We start from the raw sequence: 12189 nt of genomic DNA on the forward strand, positions 1-12189 counted from the left end.
TCCTGTGGATTCGGTTTAATTTTCCTCAGCTTCAGCTTGAACTTGCATATGAGTAGTTGGTTGTCTGTTCCACAATCAGCTCCTGGCCTAGTTTTCACAGCTGATAATTGAGCTTCTCCAGCGGTTTTTTCCACAGATGTAATCGATCTGATTCCTATGCATACCATCAGGTGAAATACCCAAAGTACTTAAGACATAATCATCCTTTTTTTCCTAGATATTATATTAGATGCACTCATTCTTGGATAATTTGGGGGTTTTTGGCAGTCCATAGTGTAATTTCATATTCTTGGTCAACATCACAATTAAATGACATCAATTATTCTTTGTTCTTCCTTATTCACTGTCCAACTCCCATCTTCACATAGAGGTCCTTGCAAAGAGATTATCCCTTTTCAGTATGTAGTCTGATTACTTGATCTCTGCTTCCATGCAGCATTAGCCAAGGAATAAGAAACACTGAATAACTGATACCTTTTAATTGTGGTGTTAGCAAAGAGTGCTGAATGTACCATGGGCTGTAAAAAGAACAAAGCTATCTAGGAGCAACCAGAGTGTTTCTTAGAGGGAAGGATGGGATAAGCAGCGCATAAGTGAGAGAGAGGAAGACTAGCAAGGGTTGCTATGAGTTGTAGTTCACTTAGATGCACCTAAGAACAGCTTCCAGAGGTGTTGATTACAAATTCAAGTTAAATTAAATCCTTGACATAAAATATTTTCTTTAAGCATCATGCTGTTTATTGGTCTGTTGTTGCTGACTGCCTTCAAGTGGAGGACGACTCATAGCGACCCTATGAACAAAAGGCCTCTACAATTATCAACATTTATCAAAGTTCATAGTTTCTGGAGGCATGTTGTTTAGGAAGTGGATGCCACTCCTGCTTCTAAACCTGTCACAGAATGTTATGCCTGTTATGTTATGTTACGTTATGCCTGCAATGCATATTTGTCTAGCTTGTAGAATTTTTATGTTGAAGTATAATGATATAATTTTTAAGTTAGATAATGATGTCATCTTCTCTAATGTGATCATCTATGACCAATCAGCTGTTAGGGGATTAGGTGGAACCTATCACCCAGACTGAGGCCACAGCCCTGATCTCATGTAAGGGGTGTTTCCCTAGGATGTGGCTTTTATCACTTTTTACCCTTTAGGAGATTAAAGGAGAAAAACAAGCAGAGAGAGGTCTCAGTACTTCAAAGAAAGAAGACCCAGAAGTAGATCAGGGTTCCTGCCTGGAAAAGTCTCCTAATCCAGAAGAAGACTAAATGTTGCTGAGCACCATCAAGTCAGAACCAACCCACGGCTGATCCTCCAGCAAGTTTTCAAAGGTAGTAAACTGTTCAGGAGGAGACTGCTCATCTTTCTCCTACAGAGAAGTTACTGGATTTGAAACGCCATACCTTTGCTTTGGGAGCCCAATTCCTTACTATTAAGGAACCAGATCCCTACAGGAGATTGATACCAAAATACATGTCAAAGGAAAGAAGGCTCTTCCCCTAGAGCCACAGAAAGTTTTCCTCTAGAAAGACCAGCAATCTCTTTCTTTGTTAAATCACATACAAGTTTCTTGAAAACCCACTGGAGCTGTTCTCAACTCCAGAGACAAACAATTTTTTTTTTAGAGTATAAATTTTTTTAAGTTTTTTTATTATTAATTTAAATGAATGCTTACAGAGACTTTGGATTTCCATTCATTCATTGTTGCATTTTTCTCCCTGCCCATTCTTCCCCCTCCAGTTCACTCTTCTCTTTGAAAAGCATTAAGAAAAAATTCTTTCATTGGTATAAAATCTTTCTCTCCCCCCTGAGTCCACTCCACTATGCAGCCTTCATTCTAGACTCTTGTCATGACCATAATATCCAATCATTTATCATTTTTAAACAGTTCTGTCCCTCACAAACAGATAATTTTAAAAGTTACTTTTCTGTAAGCCTCCAGCACGCTGGGGTCTGGAGTGATCCTGTGCATTTCTACCATGCTTGCCAGAGCAGTGCTGAAGCAGTTTGAGGCCTTACTCTGCACCATCTTTGGAGCAAGATTAAGCAAATAGGCTATTCTCCAACACACAGACTGGAGGTAGCTGGGGAGAGATGTAAGAGGAGCAGTTAGAAGGCAATGATGAGAGGTTAAGCAGACAAACCTTAAGAGCCTAACCCAGGGTAAATAGTGGACTGCCATGTGCCAAATGTAAGCACAGAACTTAAAAAAAAAGAAACCAAAGCAGCAGCAGTTACAAAGCAGGAGATTTTAGGTCAAAATGCTGGATCCATCTTTCTAAAACCAGCATGCCAGGTGTCCCTGGACTTGGTGTCATCAGGAGCACAACAGTCCCTATCCGTCCAGACACATTCAGCTTGCTTGCCTTCAACCTGACTCCACGCTCAGGTAAAACACCTGTCTGGTCTCTGCAGATATCTCCGATTTGTGACTGAAGTGTCAAGCACTTATTGTTCAAAATAGCTTTTCTAGCCATTGATTTTGACTTTGTAACGTGGATGGGTAGAATCATAGAATGTGTTAGTCTATCCATAACAGGATTAGCTAGTGTTGCCATCACACAAGGTTTAAAGTGAGCAATCTCAGCAGCAGATATTAGGAATTTCAACACCAGCAAGCAGCAGAATGTGTACTTCGGAAACAAAGATTCCTGTGCCAACTAGACTGGACCAGCAGCAGGAGCCTCAGCAGAGAACTGATATCAATCAGAGGCAAGCTTAGTACAGAACTAAGGGAAGAAACCATAACTGGAAAAACTCAGGAATCTTTGTATTACTACTGTAAGCTGTGAGGCTGAGAGACTGTCTAACCTGCTGCTAATCTGAATTATGGCCTGTTAATGTCCCTAATAATCCCTGTAACTGTGAATAAGGTCCTGTATGGTCTGTATAGCTATTGCAACAGGTATTAGACCCAGTATTAGCAGTAAGCTTGGTGTTGGAATTAACAGAAGTACATGCAAGAGTGTGGGAGACCAGGCCTGACATAGGAATTAGTCTTGTACCATGTACACTGTTGACCGGGACAGTTTCCCTCTATTAAATTAGAAGAAGTCAGACTCAGCCATCCCCACAGAGCCCACTACACTCTTTTCTGTGACCCAACCTAAAATCAGTATTGAGAATTAAATGTTTGGAGCCTGGCCCAAATGTAAAATAGATATCATTTACCAAGATAGGGGGAAAGGGAAAGAGGAGGCAACCGAAGGCTAGTTGAGTAAATCTGGGTTGAGGACTACAGTGCATGGAGAGATAGGCAGTCAACTTCAGGAAAGCACCTTAATTACTTATAAATCTCAACTCTGCAAGCCTGCTCTGTGGCAAGTTCCTTATGCCTCAAGTTTTCAAATTTACTCTAAAGCCTTCTCACTTACCAGAATGATTTTGGTCTCATCTAGTTCAGCCTGCACTTTGGTCATGGGGTCAGCTTCCCGGGGATTCTATAAAGGAACCAAAAATAACAAATCAGGACTACAGTAGTCTAGCTTGGTGGAGACAAAGCTCTAATGAAGGAGCACTGGCACACTACACTGTTAAGACCACGCCTGTGTAAATACATCAGGGAACTGCAGGATCCCAAGTCTGAATGCAGAGTTTCCACATTTTTTCAAACAGTAAGTTCAAGAAAGAACACAGGGACAAAAGCTGTTAGGAAGTAACCAGAGCAAGGACTCTGCTGACACATCAGTTAACACCAACTGCAGTGCACACACTCCTTTACACCATGCTTCTTTAAATACTACCTGGTATTTACTAAGGTGACCATCCAAGGCTGTGTATTTGATTGTGGCAGGAGATCCCACTGGCCAGTCTATCCTGTCCACCTGCTTGGAGAACTCATCGAGTACCTGTAAGGTAAAGAGCCATCACCACCAAGTTCACATTGAGCTCACCCAAACTCTTTGGAAGAGATCTATAGCAAGGGAGAAAGATAGGCTAAAATACCCTTTTCAAAAAAGTTTTCATCATTAAAACATAAAATGTTCTCGGAGGGACCTTATTCAGATGATAAAATGATTTCAATTTCAACCTACACATTCCTAATCTTTGTTTATCAGGCTATAAATATCTATGTAAAAATGGGCACTCATCTTCTAGTTTTCCAAAGCAACTCTTCAAGAAGGCAATTAAGATTCTTGGAAATTTAAATAAACACTGAACTTCATGTTTTTCAAAGTGTATCTTGTGTGCACTACACAAAAAAAAATGAAAAGTGATTAGAGTTGAGCTCTGTAGTGGCAAATGACACTGGGGAAGTCAGCTGTTTTAATTGTGGGGAAGAACAATGGAGAAAACAAGAGTTGAGGGGGTCAGGAAAAGGAGAACCAGAAAAGAAGGACCCTGGTCTGTGCAAGCTCAGACTGGCAGAAGGCAGATATGCCTTCAGATATGCCGGTCCGTTCGTGAAGGCTGATATGATCCAGAAGACAACTGAAGGCAGGCAGTGGAGACCGAAACTGTGTGGGGCACAGAACCGGAGCATGGAAGCAGGGATGATGAGAGGGTGAGAAAGGGAGAGACAGGGCACAGGAAGGATTTTCTGGTTCTCCATTCTAAAGGAAGGGACAGAAATAAGCACCACAGTGAAGAAAGAGGAAAGAATATGCAATTGCCTCTTGGTTTAAGGCAAGAAGACAATCTGGTAATGTGATTTTGAACACAACATCCACAAAATACATGGATGTATTTCATTTCTGACTCAGGCACTGCAGTCACTCTGACACCACAACTCAAGTTCAACCCAGAGAGTCCACATTCAAATCAGACAAACATAAACTCACCTTCTCCAACAAAGTAAAAGCCACTCGGGAAGGATATTCACTGTCGGCAATGGCCACACCTGCGAGGCTGTCATTTCGGATGTAGACATGACACAGGTACTCTAAATAGCAAGGGAGGTGATATGAGGGGTTTACACGTTTTCAAACCATCAAATATTAGTACAAGCATTCCAAGTGGGGGCTCTTGCCTTTTGGACTGACTCTAACTATTCTGAAGTTCAAGAGCTCAGACTAGGGTTCAGAGATGTGGCTCCAAAGCATGGCACATAGAATACACACAACAGCACCCTCACCAGACTGCTGCTGTTGGTCAGGCCACGGGTTTTTTTTTTTAAACTGAAAAACCAAATCAATGCTGTCAAGTTGATTCCAATTTTTGGTAACCATCCATCATTTACTTGCAAGGCTTAATGGGAAAAGACTGCTGGTGGATTCAACCTGGCCAGCTTCACACGTAATGCACTAAGCCACCAGGTTCCTTTATGCTGGTTTAGGAACAGTAAATGCTCAGACCTGCAAATACAAAGCCAAGATCTAATGGGGCTGCTTTAGAAAATAAACCCAGGACAGCTCTCCAAGTACATTCTTGCAGTGATGCCTGACTGCACCCTAGGGGACTGCAGCCCTCAGAGGCCATCCTCTGTTCCACACCCAAAATCCAAAGCAACTGGATAAACAAACAACTTCTTATTTGTAAAAAGCCCTTACTAAGTGTCAAACAAGGAAATCTGCTTCCAGAGCCTCAGGTTTTTATACTATAGCAACCCTGTTCAGCCTGCTCCAAAAGACCAGACAGACTGACAAAGCCAAAGCCATATTAGCCACTGCTGATAAAGGAAACACGAATTACATGTTCAAATCATATGATCAAAAGGTACTTTTTGGACAAAGTCTTCTGCAAAATATTCAGTTCACAAAACTGTAAATTTTTTTTTTACTTTGTAGGATTCATTTCATAAATCTCCAAACAAGCATTACGACTTACTAAGAACCTTCTTGTCCTTAGAATCTGATCCAAAAGATTCCAGTGCTGAACAAGGAGCTAACAAAAGAGCAAAGGAAGAGATTTTGACTTCTTAAATCAGTAAAGGGCAGATATTAGAACAGGGTCAAACAGAGAGAAAGGAGAGATTAAAAGATTATCACCAACATTCTCTAGACCTTGGTTACATTCCAAAACAAGATTTTAACATACTGCTATGCACTGCTGAGTACAACTCATAGTGACCCTATAAATAGGAGATCTCAGACAAATAGATACACTCCACAGAAAATGGGATGCTGAGTTCAGTGTCTAAAGAAAGAGAAATTAGGAAGACATAGTCTAAGATTAGCAATTAGAATACTTAGAGAATATTTAAATATCCATGGTTCAATTTCATTTTTATAATGTAAAAAGAGCATGTTTCCCTCATGGAATACATATTTTCAATACTGCCTTGCCTCATATTGGTTGGTATCTGTATTAATAATACAGTAACTTGATAAAGTATTACTGACTCAAGGCCAGTGCAACCCTGTATGAAATGATCTTTACTTGATAAAATTCAAGTACACCGCCTAATCTTGTCCATACAACACATATTTTCTGAAATAAGCACCAAAATATTTTTCTAGGAGCCCTGAGTTATGATGGGGAAAACAGGACCAGATTTTTAGATTGACACAGAAAAATCTAAGGAGCTTTTGAGGATGCAGTGTTACCCTGGCAACTCTAGTTGGAAGTGCTTTTCTGAGGCACTTTTAATGGTGAAGGGGAAGGAAGGAATACAACGTAAAGGGTATTTACTGATTCAAGATAATCAGATCTCATCTCAGCAAGCCCAAGCTCTGGGCAGTTTCACCCAGGAAGCCCAGACTTTAATAGTGGGCACAGAAATATGTACAAGTAGCAGTAGGAAGAGAATGGGGACTGAAAACAAGCTAGAGCGGGCTCCTATTTTCCCAGGAAGTAGCCCTCTCCTTCACAAGGCAACAGCCCATGCTGAGAACCAAACCACATGTGGCTCATAGCATGGTGGCCCTAGCCAGCCAAGTTTCAAAAGATGGCTGCTCCTTACCTTGTTCTTTGACAGATGCTCTGCTGCCTTTCACTGAACGTTCCACAATCAGCTGACTTGTAAAGGTCATGAATTCCTGAACACTAAGAAACAGAGCACATATTACCTTCTTTCTATCACCTTATCACTAACATAATGGAAGGTGACTTCTGGGTTTACATATTAAGGAGACATTGGATCCTTTTCATTCTTTTCCCTCCCAGCCATCCCAAGAATAAAAATTAGCCTTGTAAATGTATTTAAACACAGGTATTTACCATTACTCAAACTACATTTGTTTGTACAGATCCTTGCAGATTTTTGGGTGGCCTAGTGGGTAAAGTGTGTTGTTAACCCAAAGGCAAGTGGTTTGAATCCAGAAGCTGCTCTGAAGGAGAAAGATGAATATTTTCTTCCATGTGATTTACAGACTCTGTCGGCTATGATTTGGTTCCAACTCCACAGGAATGAGTTTGGGGTTTGTTTGTTTTAAAATCTGATGTTCTATTCAGAGCATTATGCGAGATACAACAGAGAAGGATACAACTCCTACACTCAATGCTCTGCTAACTACCAAGATGCAAAACAAATAAAAGCTGCACTGGAAAATCAGTGGCAACAAATTTTTTAAGTAAATGTACAGACAATTATAGCTATGACAATATGATGAACACTGGAATGTCACTCACAATGCCAGTAAGTCCTGGCTCTGTGCAAACCTATGCAGGAGTGGCCTGGAGCATCCTGGGAGGAATGGTGGGAAATGGTTTACCCAAGACAAGAGAGTGGGAAAGGGCCTCTGGTGACCCAATAAAGACATCCACGTAGAAAGGAAAAAATCACAAATGAGGTTTCAGCTAGAGAAACACATAGGTCACAAGGAGCTTCTGGCTAGGAAGTTAACCTAAAAGGCAGTTAAGGATCAACAGATTTGGAGTCCACCAAGTCTGAAAACTCCCTGAGGATTCATGATGAGGCCATGCAGAATTGAGAAGATGCATGTTTTTGTAAGAAACTGTCCAGGCCTGGGTTAGGATTCACCTTATTTAACATGGGGCAAGCTACAACAAAGTAGTGATTTGTTATGAGGACCGAATATAAAGCACTTAGCACAATGCCTAGGATACAGTATTACTTGGTAATGTTAATCTGAAAGAGAGGTAAAATCAAAGTAATACCTTAGAGACATAGTCCCCAAGAAGACAGAGTTTAGGGTAGGGCTCTGACTAGACAAAGGAAGAGTTGCAGTAATTGTGAGCTATGGAAAGGCTGGAACCACCAAGGTAGGTCTTACAGGACTTACAGGAAAACAATGCTTTCAGATGGCACATGGTACTTTAAAGGACGTCAACAGTGTGTTAGCCATCTGAAGCTACCACTGTGAGTAGCCCAAACTAGGAAAGGAAAAGTCCTACGACTAAATCTTTGAGAATTTTTAATACTAAAGGCATGGGGTGGGGGGTGGGGGAACTCAGTTAGCCAAAGTGACACCAAAACTTCTACCAAAGAAAAACAAGAGGATAGGATAGGGCATGGTAAAGAAAGAGAACGAATTATCAAGAAGTTCGAAGTAAAGAAAAAGCACAAAGTTCCAATAGTTCTTTTAAGATCCTATTAGCAAATCATCAAAAAGTTTCAGAGAAGCAGTGAAAACGGAACTCAATGACAAATTCCACCAGATGGTAACTTAAAGATACTGACTGTATAATGGCTCTGACCTATTTTGCCTATGGAATCTCATACACTGACGGGAAGTGTACTTCTAACACACAATTCATGGCAATTACAGTGCCACATTTTCAAGTTTGCAGTTCTACAAGTCCAAAGCAAATTTGCTGCGCAGAATCCATCAGTATTGGCAGAGCCCTGCATCCATCAGAGGCTTCAGTCCCGGCGGTGGTGGTCACACTCAATCATTGGGTTGGCACAGGGGTCACGCAAGTGTGGCTATCCAGATACCCCGCCCGAAAGGCATGCCGACTAAAGTATTAATTACTGGCACCCAAGCTACAGGCTTAGAACTTGTAGGCGTGGGTCTTGGGATCTAGGGGAGTACTTATTTTGCGATGGAATAAGGTGCTATGAGTGAAAGAGGACACACTCTGAGATGGACCCGTGGCCACGGTGGAGTTCCCACGGGGTTGGCCCAGCGCCCGCTCACCTGGACCTTTGGAAGAAACTGAAAGAGGACACGTCGTACGCAGCTTTCAGCAGCACCGCCTTGGGCTCGCCTTTGTAAAGTACGCTAAGGCTGTACAGCTTCATGGCGTTGGCTCTCCAGGGCGGCCGCGAGCCTCGCTCACAGGAATCGGATAGCAGCCGCGCCTGCGGCCTGTCACGCCTGCCCTCAAATACTGCCCGCCGACCTAGCCTTTGGGGAGTCGCCTGCTGACTGGAGGGGAGCCGGCTTCCGCCTCTCAATTTGGGACTCACTTCCGGTTCCGGATCTTTTCCCATATTCCTGAGGCAGAAAACAGAGTTACAGCGGCGCGCATGCGCACTTGCATTCAGCGGCTAAGGGTTAGTCTGGCGGTAACTTGTTGATACGGACATCTCTCGTGGGCTCGGGACGTACGCAGGACAGGCACGGGGTAGCTGGCGGGCTCGGCCATGGGGGTCGGGTCCGGGGCGGGTGGGGTAGGCGTGGGGGGCGAGTAGGGGGTAAAAGCAAGAAAGGGGTGAAGATGAGCACCGGGAAGGGACAAGGGGCAGTAGGGGCTTGGCTCAAACCGGGGGTTAGAGGGGTCGGACTCGGGAGGAGGCGGGGTGAAGGGAAGAAGGGCCTTAAGAGTGGAGGAAGGCTGGGAGCGGGGGGGGCTCGCGGTGGAGGGGACAGGTACCTCGGGGGAGGAGCACGGGGCAGCGGGGGTTGGGCAGACTGACGAGGTTGGGGGAAGGTGGGGGTTGGGACAGGCAGGTATGCGTGGGGGCGGAGCCCGCAGACTGGTGCAGAGAAGGGAGGCGGGATGGAACAGGCGAGGTGAGGCAGGTAGGTTAGAGCGCATAGAGGGAGCTCGTGGTCTTAGGTTGCAGGCGGACAGACGAGGTAGGGGAGAAGCGGGGGTTTGGGGGGCCAGGCAAGCACTAAGGAGGCATCGCCATGTGTGGGGCATGGTTAGGAAGGTGGAGGTTGGGCAGTTGAGAGCTCTTGCAGGGACACCCACCTTCCCTCCTACTCCATCCCCCCTTCACCCCCTCACTCCCCAACCCCCCGGTAGCAAGGGGCAGCAGCGAGGAGGGCGAAAATGGTTAGAGGTGACCCTTAACTCAGTTGACCTTCATAGAGTGGAGTATTGGAATCTTTAAATCTCCTGGGATATTTCCCTTCTTTGTCCTTCCAACCTATCTTTGGGTTAGCAGTGCAATTCCCTATAGGCTAACACCACCCAAGCTCTCTATGATTATGAGACGTGCAAATCATATCTTTTTGTGTTGGTTATGGATGGAGTGTGGGATGGTTTTGACTTGCTCAAGCCAGTTATTTTTTACAAAGTTGTTTCAAATTATTAAGGTAAAGTATCTTCTGGAATTACTTCTTAGACACAGGAGAGCTAGACTTTGTTAGCAATGAGGGGACTCTTAGGGAGCTATGGTGGCTTAGAAAGGCACTCATTTCAAATCCACCAACTGCACCCACTGAAGAAAGATGGACAGTGTCTCCCCTCCTCCCCCCACCCCATGCAATTTTCTACCTCTGAAAGCGTGCTGGAAGGTTAGCTATTGGGTCCGTTCTGACACGATGATACCTAACATGGCGAAGAGACTTAATAAAAATCTAGGGAACATAGATATGAAAATAAAAATTCCTGATGACAATATTTAGGAAATTCCAAGCAATTTTTAGTGCTGATAAATAGTTAAAATAAGGCACTTTGGGTTGTTGGCACTTAGCTGTTCTGAGGGAGAAAGATGGGCAGTCATCTTCCCTGTGATTTACAGCTTCTGAAAACTCCCACGTAGTGTCAGGTATGAGTCACTTCCAACTCAAGGACATGTAACAGCAACAGTTCTTATATCTCATTTAAAGGTTTTGTTAAAGTTCATTCACTTAGGAGTCACAGTTAAAATGTAGCACAGAAGCACAGAATTTTCTTGTACCATCTGTGGAGAGAAGGATGGCAGAGCCAATTACCTACTTGCAAAACTAGATCGTGATTGGCTCAATCGAATTTTTTTTTTCTAAGCCTTTACAAAGTAACAAAAATCAAGAGGTGAAAAATTGCATAGATTATAACTTAATATATCTAAATAAGTAGAATAAGACTAATTTTAAAGCAGCAAATATTAAGGTTTAACCACTGTCATTATTACATAAAAATCTTCAGTTTCCATGAGAAGGATAAAATGTTAAAGCAGAAGAATACACCACAACACTGCAATAATGTGATCAATAGACCAATAATAGGAAAAATGATAAAGTTAAAAGATTTTTGCAAAGTTCTGTACTTTTTTTTCTGATCTTGGAAATAACCATTTATTTTTTATTTTGTCTGTCATCCCACACCCTTTTTAAAATTGGTTTTCATTCCTAAGTCTTACTCATTTCCTTTTATAACATGTTTTATTGTTATTGTTAAGTGCCATCGAATGAAAGTCCTCAACACTTACATGACTTTCATTGTTTCTCCAGATTCATAGGGTTTCCAGAGGCAGGCTATTTATGGAAGTGGATACCACTCCTGCTTCCTAGGTTGTTTTAAGTGGGGAGCTCCACCAAACACTGTCCACCATGAGCCACCATTAGCGCTTTTGGCGTATCACAGTGTTCAGCTTCACAGCAACCACAAGTTACCTCTGTATGGCAAGTGAACACACCAGGTCTATACAACCTAGAAGAATGTTTGGCCCAAAACAATTAAAAACAGGCCTGAGGTCCACAGATTAGTGACATAATGTCATTATTTACAATATTTTATCAAAACTTCAGTTTCCTCCCTTTCTGTCTCTCTACTTTGCCTATCTTCCCACTAGTCTGTGTCCTCTCCCTCCCATTCTGTCCGTGTCAGCCCTCCACAATAGTTCCATCTATCTGTAGGCCTTACCTTCAGTCTCTCTTTGTCTCCCCTCCCGCCTCAATCAAGTTTCATGTTCTTTTCCAGATTGTAAATTGCGATATGCTTAATCTCTGGTTGTCCATTCATTTTAGATCTTCCTTCACCTGTTCCTTTAAGTTGGCCATTGTCTATCCATTCTTTTCCTGCTTTCCCCACCAACCCCGTAACCATTCTTATTTTTCTAACGATCTCACAGAGTATTCTTTTTTTTTTTTTTTACTTTTATTGGGTTTTATTTTTTTTAATATTTTTTTTATTGGGAAAAACATATTGGGGGTACAAGGAGGTGAGGGTTGGGGGCAGAAGGGTGAGGA

General features: G+C 42.8%; 1 protein-coding gene across 1 annotated transcript in view; it reads right to left on the reverse strand.

Moving 5' to 3' along the window:
* YKT6 (YKT6 v-SNARE homolog (S. cerevisiae)) overlaps positions 1 to 9100 on the reverse strand; it is a 22946-nt gene extending 13846 nt beyond the window's left edge. The window contains exons 1-5 of the mRNA XM_006892154.1: positions 8983 to 9100; positions 6843 to 6925; positions 4783 to 4883; positions 3745 to 3849; positions 3376 to 3441 (exon numbers count right to left, since the gene is read on the reverse strand). Coding sequence (XP_006892216.1) covers positions 3376 to 3441; positions 3745 to 3849; positions 4783 to 4883; positions 6843 to 6925; positions 8983 to 9086 — 459 coding nt within the window. The 5' untranslated portion in view covers positions 9087 to 9100. The remainder of the gene's footprint in view (positions 1 to 3375; positions 3442 to 3744; positions 3850 to 4782; positions 4884 to 6842; positions 6926 to 8982) is intronic.
* Positions 9101 to 12189: the final 3089 nt, after the last annotated feature.

Source organism: Elephantulus edwardii, unplaced genomic scaffold (genome assembly GCF_000299155.1).
Source record: "Elephantulus edwardii isolate Elephantulus edwardi_28Jun2011 unplaced genomic scaffold, EleEdw1.0 scaffold00111, whole genome shotgun sequence".
NCBI lineage: Eukaryota > Metazoa > Chordata > Mammalia > Macroscelidea > Macroscelididae > Elephantulus > Elephantulus edwardii.